We start from the raw sequence: 21,583 nt of genomic DNA, 5'->3' as shown, positions 1-21,583 counted from the left end.
CAGGGGCCATAACCATTCCTTGGAAAATATGGATTCCTGTGGTCCGTTTATGGACACATGATGAGTTTGTGTCTCCTGCAGAGGTTGGGAGGTCCAGGATGGAGCTTCTGATAGGATTGGATGGCTGGACTCAGATTCATATCTAGGTCAGGAACCTGGGATAGCGGCAGGGGAAGGGGCCTGCACAGTTACCTGAGTTCCAATCTAGTAAGCTGGGGACTTGCCATCACAGACTGAGTACCCATGCCATCCCATCTCATCCCATCCCAACTTGCTCACCTGATCCTGTGGCCGGAACCTTCCTAAGCATCAGGGAATATGTGAGTCTGACGATCAAGCATTGGGTATTTACTGAGTCCCGACTATGAACAGCCATGGAACTAGCTCTGCTGACCAGGCACTCCTGGCTTCTGCCCTCGAGGAACTTGTCATGCCGTGTCTTGGGGGCTCCATTTCACTAATTCCAAACTAAAGTCAAGAAATATTAATATTTAAAGATGACATTGATTGAATTCAATACTTTCTTCCTGAGTGCCTGCTCAGAAAAACATTACGAAGGAAGACATTTTTAATGTCTTTCAAAATCCCCAGAAGAGTGGGAAAAACATGGAGGACAAACGGAAAAATTTGAGGACAAACAGAATCTTGGGTTCAAATCTTGGCTGGATCCCCATATTTGTCTGACCTTCTCTGAGCCTCAACTTCCTCACCCTTAAGATGGGCCATTGTGGCTATTACAATAATTGCTATTAATACCCCAATGCCTGGTCTGCAAGAGGCATACAGCAGGTCAATAAAGGTTTGAACAAATTACTTAACCCCACCCCTTAATGGACTGGCAGTTTCTTGGCCACAATCATCCCCCATACCCACATCCGTATCAAGAGTTGGGGTCTTGAGCTTACCCACTTCTTGCTTGATGGTTTTCTCAAGGCTGCTGAAGTTCAGAACTTGAAGAAAATGACAGCAAATTGTGGGGAGTCAACAATTTTCTAATTTTCTCACCGAACTGTGGCTCCCCCAGGGCACAGAGAACAGCTTTGCCCATCACCTGGGCAGGCTAGACATGAGTCTTCTTTGGTGAAGGAGACAGGATGGGACCTACCTTCTACTGCCTGCCCCCAGGTCAGAGAAGAAGGTCCTCCCAGGCTGTCTGCTCTTGGGACAGAGGTGGTATGAATAACCTGCACTGCACCGATGCAGTGGACATTCTGCAGCACGCACTGTGCGATTCCACATGGCCTGCACACATTCACATGTTCACTACGGAGGCATCTTCACTTCTCAAAAAGGCGAAAACCTGGGGGTTTTAACCATATTAACTGCAGGAGCATATGGAGGTGAGCCACCCTGGCTGAGGAGCTGAGCGAGCATTAGCTGGGTGGCCTTAGGTGCGGAAAGGGAATGTTTTTGCTTTCAACCTGGAGTTTGTGACACTGTGGTTCATTTCACAAAGGCTTTTCGAATATGACCAGGTCTGGTGCTGGGCCTGGTGACGCAGAGATGAATGACCACGTCCCAGTCTGAGGGGAAAGGTGAAAAGAGCGGGAGTAATTAGGGGTGCGGGCAGAGGAGGTGGTGGCTGGGTAACTGTGGGGAGCTTTGTTATCTACTGTCCTAGAAGGGGCTCTGTCTCCAGTGGCAGAAGAATGCAAGGGGCTGGGGATCCCATCCCCTCTCCCCAGCAGATTTAAGGACCCCAAGGCCAAGGCCAGGAGACAGCAGTCAGAGCAGAAGCGGACTGCAGAGTCCACAGCCTGAGGCAGGGCAGTGCGGGCTCATTCTCCGGATAACTGAGGGGACATTCTCAATTCGAGGAAACATCCCTGTCCTATGGTCCCATCTGGCCAGCCTAGTGGGCAGCCTGGGCCATGGGGGGATGTCAGTGGTCAAACAGTCCAGCTCCCAGCCCTCCAGCCCAGGCCCCTGCCCAGCCCCCAGCGCGGTCCCTGGCCCTCGGGCTGCCACCTGGCCGCACCTCGCCCGTCGTGGTGACTCGTTTCGCCTTCCGAGTCCAGCCCGGGGTGGCGAGGTTGTGGCGAGGATGGGGTGCGGGGCCCCGATCGCTCCGGCCCCGCGGGCCGCTGGGCTCTGCACCCTCCTGGGCACCGGCGGGGGCGCGGCTGGCGTGACGTCACGCGCCCCGCCCCCGCGCCCCCCGCCCACTCCCCACATTCCGGGCGGGGCTCACGCGCCCCAGCCCCCTCCCCAGGGGCCGCCCCTCTCGTCGGGCCGCGCCTGCCCCCCGCCCCCCATCCATCCCGAGCCGCCGACTCCGCCTGCGAGGGGCCGCAGCCGCGGCGGCCGCCGTCGATGCCGCCATTGACGTCAGAGGGGCGGGCACATGACCCCGCGGGGACCAATCGCGCGGGCGCCCAGCGGCGGCCGCCGTCCCCTTGCCGCGCCGCCCCGCGCCCCCGCCCGCAGGCACACTCGCCTCCCGGACGCGCAGACACACGCACCGCACACACGCGGCGGGCGGCGCGGGCCCCGAGACACGCCCGCGCCCGCCGCGCGGCCTCGCCGCCGCCCCCGCCCGCTGGGCGCCCGCCCCGCTCCGCCCGCCCCCCGCGGCCGCGGCCCGCCCTCGGCCCTCCCTCCCCAGCCCGCCGAGCCCCGTCCCGCCGCCGCGAGCATGCACCCGACGAGCTAGGAGGAAGCCCGGAGCCCCGCAGGAAGCGCCGAGCGCCGGCCCAGCCCCCGGACCCGCCGCCCCCCGCGGGCAGCGCCCCCTCCCCTGCGGGCGCCCCCAGCCCCACGCCCCCCCACCTTCCCGGGCGGTGGGGGGGTGCGGGCCGCCGGAGCCGGGGGCCGCGCCGCCCCAGGAGCCCAGGACAGCCTCCTGTCCCCGCCCCGGTCCCCTCTCCCGGCGCGGCCATGGATGTGACCAGCAGCTCGGGCGGCGGCGGCGACCCCCGGCAGATCGAGGAGACCAAGCCGCTGCTGGGGGGCGACGTGTCGGCCCCCGAGGGCACGAAGATGGGCGCCGTGCCCTGTCGCCGGGCCCTTCTGCTTTGCAACGGGATGAGGTACAAACTGCTGCAGGAAGGCGACATTCAGGTGTGTGTCATCCGGCACCCGCGGACCTTTCTCAGCAAGATCCTCACCTCGAAATTCCTGAGGCGCTGGGAGCCGCACCACCTAACGCTGGCCGACAACAGCCTGGCGTCCGCCACGGTGAGTCGCTCCGCGCGGCGGCGCCCCCACGCTCCCCGGGGTCCGAGATGCGCCCCCCGGCACTGCACCTGGAGCCCAGGGCCTGTGCGGTGGTGGGGGTGCCGGGGGAAAGGGAAGACCAGGGCACCCCGCTCGTGGCTTGCGCACGGGGCTGGATTTTGGAATCTCCAGCGCAGACCGACCGGCCGGCTCGGGAGAGACCCTTAGGATTCCGGAGATTTGGCCCACCCCAGGCTGGGTGCTTGGGGACCTTCTGCCCCCAGCTCTTGTGTTTCTGATGGCTGGGACCCTGGGGAGACCCGGCTCTGGACCCTGAGGATGGTGGGGGTTCCCTTTCTGAAAGCCCGTGGCCCATGTGGATCTGAGCTCGAGGAGAAAACAAAATACAACCCGAAAAATTAAAAAAAAAAAAAACAAAAAAAATCAAAACCTCAAAACCCCTAAACCCAAGGAATTTCCAGAAGCCAGTTGCTTTCTTTGCTCTACCCGTCCTTTATTCTTTTTCCTGCCCGGGCTGGCAGGCAAAACTGGGTGCTTCCCTTTCTGAAAATCTCATTGCACATTGGGAGGTGGGAGGGGGAGAGGGAGGGGGCAGGGGTCCTGGATTATCTCCAGACCAAGGGGGTGGTCAGGTTCTCTGTGGAAGCTGATTTGCCGAACCCTGATCTTGCATTGTCTGTGGCGTGTGTATATGTGTGTTTTGTTGCTGGAGGTTTTATTTTGTTATTGTTTTTAAAATGTACGTCTAGGACTGGGTCAGCTGGGTGAGATGGAGAGGAGAAACCATTGATCTGTTTCTGAAATCAAATCTGCAGATGGTGGCCTTTTTCTTAAGTGGAGAAAGACAGCTGTGGTGGGGTCGAGGGCGGGGGAGTGGGGGTGGCGGAGCCCGAACAGGATGCTTTGTGTTTTGAAAAAAGGACAGTTTCAAATACCGGGCTGTGGCTTGGGCCTGAGCCTTGCTGTGGGGGTCCCATCCTCTTTGGAGAGGTGGCGGTCTTCCCCAGCATGCACACTCCCCCCTGGGGCAACTGTGATCCTGTTTACTAAGCACAGTGGGAGAGGGCAGAATCCAAAGCCTGCTCACACCTGTGCCAAGAAAACCCAGCCAGGAAGCAGGGTGTCGTTTACATGGCATGTCACAAACGTGTAGCATGTGTAGACATTTCCCCAGCATCCATGTTCCCTTGGCAGTGTGTCACAGGCCATGACACATGCCCCAAGGAATGGGGAGGGGGAAAAGTTAGCTGAAGAATCCTAGTCCTCCAATCAGCCCTCCACCCCCACCCTGAAGCGTTGAAGCACACGAGGACTTTTATTCTGAATTTCGGGTCCAACGTGCTTAGGGCACCTATTTTCTCTTTCCTGTGGGCACGTTGGTGCAATATCTGCAAAGACTTCTTTCCCAGAGAGGTCTGCTGGGTGCCTGCCGGAGGCGGCCCAGTCCTGGTTTCAGGCTGGTGCATGTTCTTCAGTCTGCCCCCCGCCACAGGCCTCAGCGTTTGGCTTTTCGTTTGATGGAGGCAGAGAGGGCCTCCGAAAATTTGCCAGCACAGAGTGTTTCAGATTTGGAGAGGAACTGGTGACATCTGCACCTTGCTTCCTGGGATCTGGAGCCCCCAAATCTGCTTCAGAATTTTCACCTATCTTGGGGGGTTTTATTCTTTTTCTCTGCCACCCCTCAAAATGAAGAGGAGTTAGGGAGGAAAATGGTTGAGAGGAATGATGACCTGCCGTGGGGAGGACAGGCTAAGCTCCTGCTCCCCTCTGGGAGGAGCCAGGAGCGAGTGCCCTGATGCTGATGTCCCTTGTTTGGGGGAAGCCAGCTTTGGGGGCTAAAGGCCACTGACTTAGCTGCGATTGCTCAAGAGATATGTTTAAGAGAAGAGGGAGGAGAGGAAGACAGACAAGCAGCCAGAGGCCCCTTGCCTACCTTGGCTAGCCGAGGTGGGTGGCGCCTTCGGTAGCTTGGGCCTCTCTGTAGAGCGCCTGTGATTTCCAGTACTGGGGACCGAGGGTTATCCGTGGAACAAGGTTTGTCTTGGCAGAGCCTTCCTCCGGCATTAGAAACTGTGGCAGGAAGAACTATGAGGAAGTGTCCAATGGGCTGGCACAACCCCTTCTCCACCGTTTCTTGTCACCAAGCCCTGCAGGCAGGGGGTATCCTTAAGTCTTGCACTTGCTCTGAGGTGGGCTCCAGTGGGGTGCATGGCTGTCCCTGCCAGGGCCTGTGAGCGTGGAGGTGGGGCTGCTGAGAGCAGGCCCGGGGGAGTGGTGGCCTCCAGGGCAGAGGTGGGGTTGGGACCTTATCCCATCATGAGACACCTGGTTGGTGTCCAGGCTCTCCGGGAAGCAAAGGAGCCCCTGTGGGGTTTCCCTGAGGCCTGGGCATTATGTAATCTGTCTGCATTTTATAGTGCAGCCCAAGCACTCTATTGAGAAATATTAGCCCAAATGAAACAAAGGTGAATTTGAGTGCAGTGCACTACAACAGAAACCCTTTGCAGCCCTGCGGCCTTGCCAGATCCCCTTGCCCAGCCTCCAGCTGCCAATACATCACGGATGTTTTGTATAGGGTCACGTCCTTTCATGAAATGTGTATCATCCGTATTTTAAACCATCTACACAGCCTAACTCAGAACCATCTGGTAATTATCCGGTTAATTGTGTGGGCTTTAGGAATAAGACTCAGAGTGATTGATCTGGATTCAAACCAATAAACAAACCAAATACACTTTTTTGCCCTAATTGTGGAGTCTCTCTACGCTGATCCAATTAACTGAATTGTAAGAGATTAAGACCAGGCTTCTACGACCACAGCTGCATCAGGCTGGGATACAAATATGTGGGGGCTCCCAGGCCCACCTGGCGGTTGGCTCCAGCTGGGCACACACCCCTTCGTCTGGACCTCTCTTGGTTCCCTGCTGGGGAGATCCCAAGAGGGGTCTGGTGCTATGTGGGCTCAGCCTGGGGTCCAGGCTCCTGACACCCCTCCAGGTGGTCATAGCCCAAGGGCCAACAGCCTTGCCCCCTGGCCTGGCTGCAAACTTTGCCTTCTGTGGGGTCAGATCTGAGCTTGCCCCTTGCCTATCTCCTGGGCCAGTTACTGATTAAATCCTTGCAGAGCCGACAGTGTGCCTGACATGGCTTGTGACAGCCAGCCAGGTTTGATGTGCCCTGTGCTTGGAGACTTTGGATCCGGAATGTTCATAAACAAAGGAGGAAGCGCCGAGGCGATGGTGACCTGGCTGATGTGGGAGGGGACATGGGGAGGCATTGGCTCCCTCCCTGGGGGACCCAGGACCGCACCTCTCAAGGGAAGGGCCTGCCTGCCCAGTGGTGGCCTGGAGGTGGTGCCTCATTCCCCTTTTGCATCCACATTTCCCATTCCTGGGCCTCCCTGGGCTCTTTGTGACCATGGTGTCAGTCGAAACCAACTCTCAGGAGTTCTGCAGAAGCAGCCGGGTCCAGCAAGACCAGAATCCATTTTATAATTCTCATCCCTGGGTTGAATTTGATCACCTGCTAGACATGTTTGTTCACTGGCAGAGGCCTTTGTCTGGGCTTTGTTTCCTCTGCACCAAAGAAGTACAAATAAGCTGCTTACCTTTTATTTCATCTTACGTTTTTTTCTTTTGTTCTTTTTTTACGTGGCTCACAATATCTCCGAATGGTGGGCCCAATTGGAAAAGTCCTTTATTCATTTACCAAACTGGGTTTGGGACACTGGTGACAGTCGCCTTTATTCTCAAGCCATAATTCATCAATGGCTTGTTTTTAAATTTTCACCATTCTGCTGCTTGATTGATTGAAATGTTTCTGGGCATCTTGTCACAGATGGTAAAAGAGAAGGCACCTTAATTCTCTTTGGTTTCTTTAGCCTAGTGCTTTCTAGGGGATGGGGGCAGCTGTCTTCTGAACTCAGACTTTGTTTAGCAAATGCTTACTAAGCACCTACTGCGTGTCATGCTGAGCAGAGAATTACACATCCAGATGGTGTGGTTTCTACTTGAGAATTAAAATTTGGGTCCTCTGGGAGGTCACAATCCCGTGGGAACTCACCCATGTGCACAAACACGTTAATTTTTTTTTCACTTTTTGTCACATATGCCCTCCTCAGTGTGCCCATCCTTCCTGCCTTTGATTTATTTGATGTTTTTCATGGTAGTTAGTAAACACAAAGAATTTTTTTTTTCTTTTGATGCCATTTGTCATAGGAAAATTTGGGGGTATATCAAATTTGTTTCCTAGACAACTTGTCTGATAGGAGATGGTGGAGGGTAGGGATGGAGACAGAAGAGGAGAAAAAAATCAGAATTCTCTGTAAACAGCCAACATGGTCTGCCTCCCCCACGCTGAAATAAATAGGTGCCTTTTAAGGAGGGAGTAAATTTTGATGCTGCCATTTGCCTGGTACAACCGAATGCCTTTTCTGGCCATGGCAGCATTGTGCCAGTCCAGGTAGAAGGTATTGTGCTGTGCCTGCTGTGTTTTCCTACCGGCCTGTGATGCACATGGCTGTGCTGCTGGCTTGGGCTCCTCGGCCCACAGGTGGCTTGTGTGCAGTCCATGCCTGCTCCTCAGTTCCTCACCTGGCAGTGGGGGAGGGCATTTCTGGGGCACCGTCTCGGACAAGGCTGAGGGGGAGCCTGGCAGCTGTGTTGTCCTAAAAGCAAAGACTGACTCTTCCTAAGGGTACCCACTTGGTGTTCTGTTGGAATGGATATTTGAGATGGTCGACTGATGCCTATGATTAAAGAGCACAGGACATCCCCCTATGGGGCAGAATAAACTTGGATTTTGCCATCACATGGCACTGGGTCTGGATTCTGAGGTTACAACTTCCTGTGTGACTTTTGGCACATTGCTTTCCTGGCTGGGCCTTGTTTTTCCTCTATCCATAAGGTGGATAATCGTACCTCATTTATAGTGTTGCTATGAGGATTGGAGATAATTCAGATAAGCACCTACCAGGACAGCCAACACACAGTGGGGATGTGACGAGTGATCAATTCCTGTTTTCCAATTGCTCTGAAAGAGCTTCATGAAATTCTGTATGAATGGAAGGGATTATTGCTATTAAAAATGGGCAGTCTCTAGAGAAAAGTCTCCTGAGATGGACAATGCGTTTGGGAAGGTTAGGGGTGTTTAGCAGATCTGAAATGCATGAGGGCAGTGAAATTGTAGCAAGTGGTTTAAGAAAAATTCTTCAGTCTTCAGGGGGCACAGTCTAGTTTCTTTAAAAAAAAAAAAAAAATTTGGGGGGAGAATTTTTTGAAATTTGAAACAATCATGCACACATCTAAAAAGTTCTAATAGTACAAGGCATGTTATGAAAAATGGAAGCTTCTCTCTTACCCCACGCCTCCGGAGCTCCAAGTTCCCCTCCTTGGAGGCAAACACCGTCGCCCATTTCTTGTGTACTCTTGCTGACCAATCTAGACACGTACTTACATTTCTGTGCCATTATTGTTCATTGGACAGTATTGGAGATCATTCTAGATTCATGCATACACAGCTGCCTTGTTCTTTTTCACAGCTGTGTAGTGTTCCATTATAGAGGTGTACCATAATAATGTAGGTAGCAATCCCCTATTGATGGACATTTACGTTAGTCCCAATCTTTTGCCATTTCAGAGAAGACACTTTCCATTTTTATTCAGTGGCGTTGTCACCGACCAGGGAGACCCCTCAGAGAATCTGGCCACTTGGGCCCCCCCAGGAGATGAATGAACACAGGTGAACAGGGGGCTCTGACAAAGATATGCTGGCTTCTACCCTGCGGAAAAGGGTTTGAGCAGTTCCACCTGAGGGCATCGTTTTTTTGTCCCCAGACTTCCTGCTTTCCTCAGGATGGAAGTCAGGCCGCCTGGTCCCATGGTAGAGAAAGGGAGGAAGTGAGAATTTCTCTTCCTCGTTCCTGGCCCTGGTGATGAGGCACCCAGTGTATTCAGCAGGCGCCAAGGGAGGCTGTGTGCATTTTGGAAGGAAGCTTCACTTAAATCAGCAGAGCCCTAACCAAAGGGTGACGGACCGTGTGCATGGCGTGTGTGTGTGTGTGTGTGTGCGCGTGTGCGCGTGTGCATGTGTGCGGGGGAGGTTTCTGCTGTGTGTATTGAGGCAAAGGGGCTCCCAGAGGAAATATTTCTGATGCTGGAATTGGTTCCTGTCTTCAGTAGCCATGTCTTTACCCCCATCACGTGTGAAGCGTTTATACCATCGTTTGTCGTGTGCAATGAAGATAGGTAGGCCTAGCGGAGAGGTGTAGCAAGGACATAGAGCTTGAACCCTGCCTCTGCTCCTTCCCTGTTGGTGACCTTGGGGAGGTCACAGAACCTCTGTCCTTATCTGTAAACTGAGGATTATAGAGACTTTCTCTTAGGATTGATGTCAGTGTTACACAAGGTGAGGAATGGCAATTCATTCATGCATTTGTGCAGCAGATAAATATCACTGTTCTAGGCACTTGGAAGAAAAAAAGACGATGCCCTCGTGGAACCTATGTTGGTGGGGATGGGTGCCAGACAGCAAACAATATAAGCAGGCAGGTCAGTGTAAACTCTGGAGTCCGGCTTCAGGAGAAAGCAAAGGAGGTGTGGGGGTGGGGACCTGGAGCCTGTTGCTTTGTACAAGGTGGTCCGGAAAGGAGGTGATACCTGGGGAAGAGCATTTGGATGGAGGAAATGGCAAGCACAAAGGCTCTGAGGCGATTTTGTGCTTAGAAATCACCCAGTCGAGTGTCTGGGCCAGGGAATGTTCTGTAACCCTCAGTTTTCTTCCCCCTGCTCTCCAGGAGCTGTTGTCTGTTAAAAAAAATTTATGAGCACCTGGAATGTGCTCAGTGCTGGGCACACAGGCAGCTCCTTGCCCAGCAGTACTTCCATTCTAGTGCTTCTGCGGTGTATCTTTTTCCTTTTTAAAAAACAAAACAAAACAAAACAAAACCCTGGCTTTATCGTAATAAACATGAAGAATAGCTTTGTAGCTGTGCTTTAAGAGACTGGTGAATTACAAAGCCCAGCAACACTTTTACAAACTGGCTTTCTTTGTCTATAACTAGCTTCCAAGGAACCTAGGCTCTAGAATCCTCTAATTCACGTTCTGGCTTTTTGCCAGTGGGGAAGGGGTGAGGGGAAGTGTGTTGCCCAAAGACCCTTACAGAGGACTCAGCGGCCCGGCTGGGATTCAAACCGAGACTTTTGCCTTCCAGCATCTTCCTTTGTTCATGGCTCTACTGCTTTCAAGCTGCTAATAGAAATGATATGATCGAGAAAGCAACTAAACCGCTTAGGCTGGGTGAACTCTCTTTGCTGGGAAGCAGATGAGCTGGAGTCTCCTGTCCCCAGGTGGGTGGATGTATAGGAATCAGGCGGGGAAGCAGATGCTTCTTGGGGCTGGGCTGGCTGGGTCCAGCTCAGGTGGGATCATCAGGAGAGGGAAGGCAACACCCGAATTTCTAGCTTCCTTGGGTGTCCTGCACCAGTTTCAAGCTCCATAGAGGTCCACAGTAGCTGAAAACAGGAGCACACAGTCTGGGCAAACCCAGGCCTGGCTTCCCTGCCTCCCATTTGGTTCCCTGTCCAGCCCAGGTGAATCTGTTCACCAGCACATGTACCAGTGTGAAGCTCAGCAGGGAAGTGGAGCCATCAGTGTGGAAGGGGCTGTGTGTGAGCCAGGGTGCGCTAGCTGCTGTAACAGACAGCCCCCACATCCGGGTGGCTTCATTCTGCACAATTTACTTCTGGCTCACATCACAGTCCAATCAGGGGTCTCTAGAGGGCTCCACCCACTTGGTTGTGTGGGTACCTGGGATCCTTTGTCTTGTTAGAGCTCTGCCCTCCTCTAGATCCTCCATTGAGGGGATGTGGAAGGAGAGCAGGGACCACAGCTGAGTGATTTGTAGGTTTGGCTTCTCCGTTGGCCAGAACTCAGCCATGTGGCCTCACCAAGTGCAGGTGAGGGTGGGAAACGTGGTTCAGATATGTGTCCAGGAGGAAGAGGAGACCATGGAAGTCAAGACTACTCCCACCCCTGGGACCCTGGGACACAGCTCCTGAGGCACCAATGCAGACCTGCTTCCCTGGGAAGGAAATTCAAGTGACATTGTCACTTCTAGTTCCTGGGTTTGAGGTTGGTGGCAGGTTGGGACTGTTTTGCAGTCTTCTCTCATGAGGAATAAAGTCGGGTAAGCAAACCTATTGTAAAAGATGGAACAGTGTGTTCATGAGTACAACATACATTGTATACTGACTGTGTTCCAGGTAGGGTGCTCATTTAATTTTCACAACAATCCTGTGGGGTAGGTACTAATATTCTCATTTTACAGATGCTATAGTGGAGACTCAGATGAGGAGTCAAACTGGGGGGAGGTAGAGTTGAGAGTCACAGCCAGGTCTGACCCCTGCTTGCTTGTGTGTGTTCATGGATGTATGTGCATCTGTTGGATATGCATACTGTTATTTCTGCCTCTTGCGGGAACATCTTACTTGGAAATAAGTGGGCTTATCAGTTTAGTGTTTGCCAACATTTGGCAGGCATTCCTTTGTGAATTTGTCAAGTGAGTTCAGGGAACTGGTGTTGGAAAGTGAATGCCAAGTATTTGTAAAGGGTAAGCATCAGGTTCTAAGTTTATAATTTGAGTGCCAGATACTATGTGCGTGCTCCCAGGTACTGTGCTTGAAAAGTGCATGCTCCCAGGTACTATGTGTGCAAAGTGAGTGTTCCCAGGTATTGTGCTTGCAAAGTGAGGGCATTCTGGTACTGTGCTTGCAAAGTGTGTGTGCCCAGCTACTGTGCTTGCAGTAGTGACTGCTCCCAGCTGCAGTGTGTGCAAAGTTAGTGCTCCTAGGTACTGCGTGTGCAAAGTGAGTGCCCCTAGCCACTGTGCGTGAAAAATAAGTGCTGTCAGGTACTGTGCTTGCAAAGTGAGTGTTCCCAGGTACTGTGTGTGCAAAGTCAGACATAATCTTCCCTCCCAAAGGGCTCACAGTTAAATGGGCGTGTACTACAAATTACGATACACCGTAGAGTAAAGCACGCATCCTCAGAGAGGTTTATGCCTTGTCCTGCTGTTTGGAGGGAGGAAGAAATGTTGTCATGGGGGCCGGTGCTTTCAGGAAGGACTTTATAGGAAAGACACATCTAGGTGGACAGAAAATTGAGACTGGTGGAGATGGGGATGGTGGGTCAGGATGGGAATGGGTAGAGGAGCCGTGAGCAAAGGGCCAGAGACCAGAGTGGCCAGGGCACATGCTAGCAGGTCTGTGCGATTCTTGAGTGTTGGACATCATAAGCGAGTATATCAGCTAGAGATGGAGGTAGGGTCACCTCCTGGAGTGGCGTCTGCCAGCGCGGGGTGGGTAATGCTGGATTCACCAGTGCATGTTGAAGCAGGGAGGGCCCTGATCACGACTTTGTGGGGCATATGGTGGTTTATGATGCAGAGAGACTGAGGACTGGCCAGCCAGCTGGAGCCTGGGATGCCACTGAATGGAAGCTTCAGGAGTACAGGGATCACTGAGTTACCAGGGCCAGGGGGTTAGTCACAGTAGTGACCATACAGTGACCCACTCACATGTAACTAGTGTTTCATTTGCCAGGCACTGTGCTAGGTGTGTTATGTTGGTGATCCCTACAACCCAGTAAGATACTGTTACACTCTCCATTTCATAGGTGGGGAAACTGAGAGTGCCTCTCGGCAGACATTCTTTGGTTGAATGAAAGGAGGAGTGAATGAAGCAATGGGGCTGTGTAGCTGCCTAGTTGGGAGGCCCCTCCTGTGAAAGGGGAGCTGGCCGTAGAGAGGGAAGAGCATGCTCAGATCTCCACCCGTCCCCTTTCTTGTGTCCATGCTGCACCACTCCCAGCCTCTAGGGCTGCTCTTGAGACCAAAGGAAGGTGTGCATATAGCGTACCTATCACATTGCCCAGCACATGGTGTGCATAGCCAGGCTCAGTGTGGACACAGGCCCAAGGATCCCTGGCTTGCTGCCATGGCCCGGGAGAATCACAGCAATGGTGCCAGGCTGGGGCTTGGCCTGCTGAGCCCCTGGTGGGCTTTCCACCACTGACCTCTGCTACTCTCCAAATCCCAGACCCGAAACCTCCACACCGTGCTTGGACTCACAGGGCTCCCTTTCTCAAACTTTCCCTTCCTGGAGTCCTAGTGGGAAGGCTCAGCCCAGCCCTGGGCTCTTGGGATGGTGGTCCTATCGGGCTGTGGCCCGGAACCATGGGGCAGTTGGGCACCTTCCTGATGACACAGGAGTGGTGCTGTGCTCTGTGTCTGTAGCAGAGGAAGTGCAGCAGGCAGTGGGGGCGGCAGGGTGGGGCTGCCCTGCTGGAAAGGGGAACAGGGACTTGTTGACATCTGCGTTGCTCCAGTTGGTTCGTGTTTCACGACCCTGTGACTGAGGCTTGCTTCAGGGGAGGGAAAATGAAAGAGCTTTAGCCATCCCAGCAGGGCCAGACAGAGCCCAGAGCCAAATGGTATGTGTCCAAGATGGAGTGGAGGGTGACCGCAGGATAATCATGATAATTTCCTCCAGCCACTCTGAGTCCCTTAGATGTGTTTCTGCATGTAATCCTCACAAAAGCCCCGTGGGGCAAGAGGGAAGACTGAGACCTGAAAGCTAAAGGTTGCACAGCTGGAACCCAAGCCACCTACCTCCAAGCCAGTGGCCCCCATATGCCACGATGACTCCTTGGTGGGGCTCGAGCACAGAAACCCTGGCAGTAAGGGCTGAATCACCAGCAGGGCCCAGTAGCAACAGCTAACACTTATACAGCACTTACTGTATGGCTGGCACCGTTCTGAGCCCTTCACATAAATGAGCTCTCATTTAGTCTCATGATGCCCCGGTGAGATGGTACTGTCGTTGTCTGCAGTTTACAGATGAGCAAACTGAGGCTTAGAGAGGTGAGGTTACTACTCACCCAGCTTACGGTGGCCGAGCCAGGATTTGAACGTAGGCTGTCTGGCTCCATGGGGTAACTGCATGTGGCCAGAGAGCAGGGCTTTAGGGCCCATGGGCAGAGTGTCAGAAAGTCTCATAGTAGTCAGGGCTGGCTTGTGCTGAGAGGAGGGCCTTGCAGAAGAGAGAACATGTGCACAGAGCAGAGGGTGTCACCCTAGATGGGCTGAGTCCTCCCAGGAGCATCCAGGGCTCCAGCATCGCGTAATTTAGCCAGCTTCCTGCAGACCCGTCTCTGGAATAGCAGTAGTGGGGGTCTTTTTGTCCACCCCTTATTGATCCTGGGATAGTCAGCTCAGCCTCTCGGAGCCTCAGTTTCCTCACTGAGATAGCCTGATCATGAGGGGCTGCAATGTCAGAGCCAGCTGTGGTGGCTTGACCGTGGTGAGCATGAAGTCCAAAGTCCACGGGGAGCTAGCTGCCCCGCCTGTCTGCCATCCAGCCTTAGCTCTTACTCTCCCAAGCCTGCAAGCTTTGGCATGCACCTCTTCTTTCTGCTTGGAACACCCATCCCTGCCTCGGTGGCCTTTAAGATCCTCCTTTTCCCTGGGTGGAGTGAGGGCTCACTCCCCTGCAGCTGGGCAGCCCAGGGGAGCCTCTTTGCCAGTCCATCTTCTCTACTAGCTGTTCACCTCCCCTCTTGTAAAAACAAAATGAAAATGATCACATAGAGATGATGACGATCTCGTAAAACAAAGAAGGGAAAAAATTCTCCCAGGATCCCAGCACCCAGAAATCACCCATATTAATGTTTTAGGGGGCTGGCCTGGTAGCTCAGTTGGTTAGAGCTCAGCCTTGTAACACCAAGGTGAAGGGTTCGGTTCCCCGTACTGGCCAGCCACTAAAACAAAACAAAACGAAAAATGTTTTGGGGTCAAGCCATCTACTCTTCTTTCCTGGATGAGTGCATGTGACACGTGTGTGCAGGGAGTTGGATTGAGTCTTGCTCATCTTGGGGTGTCTAATAGGAAGTCCCCTTTCCTGTGCACTCACTACCTGCTGAGTGGGTGTTATACGTGGTTTTGAGGTGTCTCAAGTTATTCGTGTCGGGGCGTGGGTCATTGTCTGTGGTGGGGCGGGGCGGTCCCAAGCCTTGTGGGCTGTTGAGCAGCATCCCTGGCCTCCACCCGCGGGATGCGAGTGCACTGTTCCCCGTGGTTGTAACAGCCAAAAATGTCAGCAGGCATTGCCACTTGTCCTGTGGGACAGCGTCACCCCTGGTTGAGAACCACTGTCTTCACTCATTTTATCGTCACACCCACCCATAAAGTCTCACTTTCTGGAGCAGGCACTGGCTGCCCAGGCCGCTGGGAGCTCCCGCCCCACCCTGTAGTCACCTTGTTTCTTCAGAACTGGCCCAGAGGGTTCTTGAAGAACCGTGTGGGGGATGGAAGGGCCCCCTTCCTTGTGTCTTGCGTGGTGTGTGGCCAAGAGCCAGGTGGGCCTTGGCACTCCCAGAAGGAAGTCCTGGCTGGCCGGGGTATTAGCAAGCTGCCCCCCAGCTTTGATCCCTCTGATTGACCCCCCCTGCTTTCCCTGCCTTTGCCCTGATGACTCAGGACTTCAGTGATCTGGGTTGTTGAAAAGAGGAATTGCACTGTGCCAATAAAAAAAAGAGGGGGAAAAATTAACCTGAGAAAGTTGTGGTGAAAGGAAATGATTTCGAAACCTGCTTTTTGCATCCTGTCTGAATTGAAGCAGGTTTTTTGGAGCAGTGGGGGTGCGGAGGAGAGGGAATGGGCTGGGGTGGGTAATCTGGCTACTTGGCTCTTCTAAAAAGGCCTTCATTCGCTTGACCCATGCCCCAGCAAAGGGCGTGCTGTGGGTCCCTCTGCTTTTTGGAGCTAATTAAACCACATCACCAGAAAATATAAAAAGGAAGGTTCTGGAGTTGTGTGTGTGGGTCCTGCCTGCAGGCTTGGTGAAGAGGCCAGAGACTGTTGCAAAGAGGAGCGGTCTGGGGGTGCTTTGAATGCCCCCAGTGGTAAGTAGAGGCTCTCTGGGATGATGCAGCCCTCGTCGGGGGCACGGCCAGGTGAGTCGAGCCTGGCTGGATCTTAGCTCCTACTGGCCCCCAGCTGGGTGTTCCTGTGTAGGGCCACCCTGTCCAGCCATTCAGGTTAGCCTTGCTGCAAAGGGTCTGCCTTGCAGATTGGGGAGCAGGAAATACCCTGTCCCCACTTTGAAACCTGAATGTGGTTTCTCAGTTATGGGCTGGGAAAGGTGGAGATGTTAAAGACCCTGCCTGTCCAGGTCAATCCTCCCCTAAAAGGGGACACGCACTGGGGAAGGTGATTAAGAGTGCTGGCCTGTTTTTCTGGATTCAGACATTTCATATTAGGCCATTTAACCAATGGTGTGATCCAGTTTCCAGTTTCCTCATCTGTAAGCTGGGAATAAGAGTAGCCGCCTCCCCAGGTCATCCTGAGAATAAAGGAGAATATGTGAAAGGTGCTTAGTAGGGTGCGGGCATATAGTAAGTGCTCAATAAATGTTTGTTACCGCCACCGTCACCTTCATCATCATCACCATCATCATCATCATCATCACTATCACTGCTGCTTCTGCCCGTGGTAGAATTGCCCACCTATGTAGGTGCCTGCTTCCTGCAGGATTATGGACTTGAAGGCAGGGATTGGGTCCATTCATCCAGGAGTACCCAATGTCAGTACAGGTCTTCCAATGAATATAGTTGCTTGATGCGTCACCTCAGGGCCCCAGGCTGTAAAGACACAGAAAAGTCTCACAGTTTTCTTGGAAACTCCCATCCTGTCTGGTGACTTTGGAGTCAAGGAAGGCTCATTTAGGGTGTGTCCGTGGACCCTATACTGTGACCCCAGACACCAGAATCTGGAATGGGTCCTCAGCCTCTGTCCTAACCCCAGCCACCAAGTCCCCAACTTGAGCAAGATAGAAACCTGCCCTTGGTAGGATTAAGATATTGTTGGTGGTTTTCACCTCAGCTTTCAGCAGCAGTGCTTGGGAAATAAGATTTTGATCTTGGAAAATATGATTTAAAAACAGAATTGAAAGTTGCTTTTATTTTCTAAACGATATTGCCCCTGACACATGCACTGGATCTGAATGGTGGCCTCCAGTGTGAGCATACCAATGGGGAAACCACTCAAGCGCTTCCATGGGCAGGCTTTCCACCTCTGACCCCCCCCTTAGGTCTGCAATGACCAGAGCACCTGCTCTAGATAGACTCCAGGAAGCTGCCCTCTTGGGGCAGCTCACTGCGTCGTCTTGGCCTTGCTCACACTGTCAGGAGGTGACCCTGTCTACCCTGCTGCCAGGTGGAGGGGGCCGCTTCCTCCGAGGCCTGCTGAGCCCACTTTTGAATGCTGCAGACCAAACCCGTTGGCCATGGTGGCTTCGTGGAGCTCCTAAGTCTGGCCCTTTGGCCACATCCCACTGTTCCCTTCTCAGTGGAGGAGAGAAATTCCTTTCCTTCTGGGACCCTGAGTCTCCACTAGGCCACACCGTGGAACCTTCTAAGAGTGGGGGCTGCCTCCCTTTCCCACCCCCACCCCCACAGGGTTAATACAGGGTCCCGTGCACCTTCCTGTGCCTCCGGCACCCTGTTCCATTCTGGAATCCCCCTCTCCATTCTTATCTGTGCACACAGGACCTGGACTGCGGGGCCTTCATCCTTGCGCTCCCAAGCCCCCCGGCTTCTGGTTGGTCTGGCCAGTGGAGAGCCTGGATGGAGGAAGGGGGAGAGGGGTGGGAGTGTGCATCCTCTCAGCTCTTTTCCTTCGGGGTGCAATGGGTGGGCAGTGCCTCCCAACCGCGTCTCCTGTGCCACGTTACCCCCTGCCCAGGGCTCTGTAGCTGCTCCTGCCTCTCGTGCCGTTGGGCCTCTGGGCAGAAATGGATGGGTGGGAGTGGGGTGACCAGTCGTCCTGGTGTGCTCAGGACTGTCCTGGGTTTTTGCACTGAAAGTCCTGTGTCTCCAGAAACCCCTCAGTCCCAGGCAAACTGGGACAGTTGGTGACCCGAGGTAGAAAAACCATCTCTTGTGCCTACCCTATGCTCTGCCCACACCTCAGCGTATTGTCCTTTTGTTAAAATTTCCTCAAATTACAGCATTTTGTGTCTGCCATCTGTTTTCTCCCAGGACCCTGGCTGCTACGCCAGGATCTTGAGGAGGAGATTGCTCTCTCCCGGGCCTCTTCCCTTTAGAGTTGGTAGTAACCAAATGGGCACATTGCTGAACGTGGGAAAGAAATGAATCTCTTGCACTTGGGCTCTTTTATGGGAATTTGCCCCGTCAGAGAAAACTGGCAGTGGTGGTGATGATGGCCGTGGTCCTTTATTTGCCCACTTGCTGTGGGCTTGCTGTTAAGAACTTTGACCGTGCATGATTGTGTTTAATCATGATGACAATCCTATGAGGATTTTCTAGGATGGGGGAAACTGAGGTTTAGTGGGGTTAAACGATTTGCCAAGGCTCAGTGTGGGCGAAAGGTCCAGCCAGGATGTGAGCCCAGATGGATCTCCCTATGAGGCTACCTCGCTTAGTGATGAGGTGTTTTACACCAGGGCCATGCCAGACGAGACCCACGCTTTGCAGCTTCTGGATTGAGTCGGGTGTGCTGTTGTGTGTGCAGGCAGTGGATGTGATGTTTTCCACCTCTTCCCACGTGGCAGGGCTGTGTGCACGGAACTCGTGGGACTGGTGGGGCGGCCCGTGTTGGCTTGGCCTAATTCAGCAATGGCCCATGTTGGAAAATGTTAGTCTGTTTTTCCTTTTCCATTTGTCCTTCCCTCCCCGTTTTATTTTTGTAAATAGAATCAGAGCTGGACGGAGTTGGAAGAGAACCTATAGGCCATCTAGCTCTGGGACGGCAAACACAGCGCATGACACATGTGCCACCACTCCTCACCACCTTGCCCACGGTAGACATTTCTAGTCAGTGCTGGCATAATCCACCTTCCCAGTGAGCCCAGACACTCTGGCTGCTGCTCATCAACTGTTGTTGGCATGTACCGTGAAACCTGTTTGTCGTTTCCAATGCTGTCCAGCCTCTCCCACTGGATAGATGCCCTGAGTAGTTGAGTGACCCTCAGGAGGACCACTGGGGTTGTGAAGCCTTCTCCACAGCAGGATGCTCGCTATTAAGAGATGACTTTGGGTTAAAAGCCTGACATCTAAACAAAGCGTGATGTAGAGGGAAAGACCTGGATTTTGCATAGCAGTGCATGGATCTGGGTTCAAAGTCCAGTTCTGCTTCTTACTGGTTGTAACTTGGGCAGATTATATGACTTCTTTGAGCCTTGTCTGTGAAGCTGGGAATTACAGTCCCTACATCCCAGGATTGTGAGGAATAAATGACGTGGTGTATTTGTTCAGTGTTCAGCAGATATTTACCAAGTGCCTAGTGTGCGCCGGGCACTGTTCTGGGCACTTCCTGTGGAGGGCAGCTGTGTGGATGGGGTCCCTGCCCTCCTGGAGCTTGGCTGCCCTCAAAGATGAGGCTACTTTTCTTCCACTTCCCTTCTTGGATCCTCTTTCCTTCTTGGAGAGGCCACTGGAACAGCATTGTTATCAGTCTTTGAACTTCTCTTCTGTCATATACACAAAATGGGGCCCAGTTATGCTTCATATGACTTACTTTGGGAAGTGATTTATTTTTTCTTACTTTCCTGGTCTCATTTTCATCTTATATTGGGGGGCATGGTCAGTGAGTCTGTCTGTCAGTCTCAAAAACTTGAAATGACAGAATCTTCCCGACTGAATGAATATTCTGAGACAATGGTTCTAGACTTTTGTGAGTGACATACTCCTTTTGAAAATTTGCTGAAAGCTGTAGATCCTTCTGCTTCAGTTGTAAGATGACGGACTTATAAAATGTAGCACCTATGCATTTTTTAGCATCTGTAATATAGGCACTCTTAGGGATTCACAGATAACCATTCCTCCCTCGGTTTTAAACCAGTGTGGGGGGCCTATGCTGCTTCGCCAGTAGGAAACAACTTTGCACAGAGGTAAACAAGCAAGTGATAACAAAAGTTTTATTATGTATGAAAGATCAAGGTTTTTATTCAGAGTTCTACTCCTTTGGCTGAGGAAATGAGGTTTGTCTGCGCAGCATTTTTTGTACTTGCTTGAGCTGTGTTTAGTCTTCTTGGTTATGGTGAAATATTTCTTCTTTTATCCCAGTCTGGAGTTTCAAGGTTGACACTTCTTGCCCGTAAAATATTTATTTTAAGATTTAGAACAGTTCTTCCCTCTTTGATAAGGCAGAGCTCATCACTGAAGATGCCTGTGGTCAAGTGCGAGGGCCATTCCTCTGGAATCAGGCAGATGGTGGGCCAGCTCTCAGCTCTGCCCCAACACATGGTATGACCGTGGGCTACCTCACCTCTCTGATCTGTGAAGCAGAGGGACACAATGACCACAAATCCTTGATGGCCAAGGATTAAAGAATACTAAGCATAAATGTGCCCAGAGACTATCCAAATTTGCCATGGCAGATTTTGCACTCGAATGCCTTGAATTTGACTTGGAAGTGTGGATCCTTGGTGCTGTACATGATTGGCGACCTGGCACATTCCGCTGAAGTGGGCTGAGTTCCCTCTGTGAGGTGGATGATGTGTGCAGTTGCAATGTGCTGCTTGCTCCTGGCTACGGAAAACTTCAGTGAGGCTAACCACGTTGTTAAAAGAAGCCAAATGTTGGTTATTAGCATATGAAGGACCCCAATACATGGGCTTCCTCATTGTCTTTGACTCTTCTGACTTTAGCTGGCACTGATCTTTAGCCACACCCTGGAGTGAAACCTTATTTAAATGAGAGAGAGAGGTCTCCAAGGGGCCCTTTCAAATTTAGATGTGGGATTTGGCTGGGATGACTTCTTTGCCCCTGCATTTTGCATTTGCATGTTCTTAAGCCAGAAAAAGGAGTTGAACTTTCCCTTCTGTGTGCTTCATTACTCCCACCACATTTGGCAGTTTGGCGGGATGGTGGTTATTTTTTAACTCTCAGATTCATTTTTAAAAGTGTGCTGTGTGGAGGCCTCTGTCCTCCCCAAGGATTTTGTGGGGTGATCCAAGCCGGCTGTCTGCCCAGCTGGGTACCAATTGCCAGTGGCTAGACTGGGTGAAATAATGGAGTCCACCATTGCTTAAGCACCTACTATGTGCTGGCTGCTTATGAACCTGTAGTGGATTGAATTGTCCCCTCAAAACTCACTGAAGCCTGAATTGTGTCCCCAAGTTTCATGTATTAGAAATTAGCCCCCCGCTGTGACTGTTAAGGTGGGAAATCCTATTATGGTAACTGAAAGGTGGAGCCTTGAAGAGGTGATTGGATTGTAGGACTGTTTAGTACTGAATGGATTAAAAATGGTGGACAGGGGCGTGGTTCTGAGGGCTTTAAAAGAAGAAGAGAGTCTGTCCCTCTCTCTCTGCTGTCACTTCTTCCCCAT

General features: G+C 52.5%; 1 protein-coding gene across 1 annotated transcript in view; it reads left to right on the top strand.

Moving 5' to 3' along the window:
* Nucleotides 1-2,652: 2,652 nt before the first annotated feature.
* CMIP (c-Maf inducing protein) overlaps nt 2,653-21,583 on the top strand; it is a 232,823-nt gene continuing 213,892 nt past the window's right edge. Inside the window, exon 1 of the mRNA XM_063110618.1 lies at nt 2,653-3,177. Within this exon, the coding sequence (XP_062966688.1) occupies nt 2,878-3,177 (300 nt within the window). The 5' untranslated portion in view covers nt 2,653-2,877. The remainder of the gene's footprint in view (nt 3,178-21,583) is intronic.

This window comes from Cynocephalus volans, chromosome 10 (assembly GCF_027409185.1).
Source record: "Cynocephalus volans isolate mCynVol1 chromosome 10, mCynVol1.pri, whole genome shotgun sequence".
Classification (NCBI taxonomy): Eukaryota; Metazoa; Chordata; class Mammalia; order Dermoptera; family Cynocephalidae; genus Cynocephalus; species Cynocephalus volans.
The sequence above is the reverse complement of the archived record's forward strand: the minus strand, read 5'-3'. Positions and strand labels throughout refer to the sequence as shown.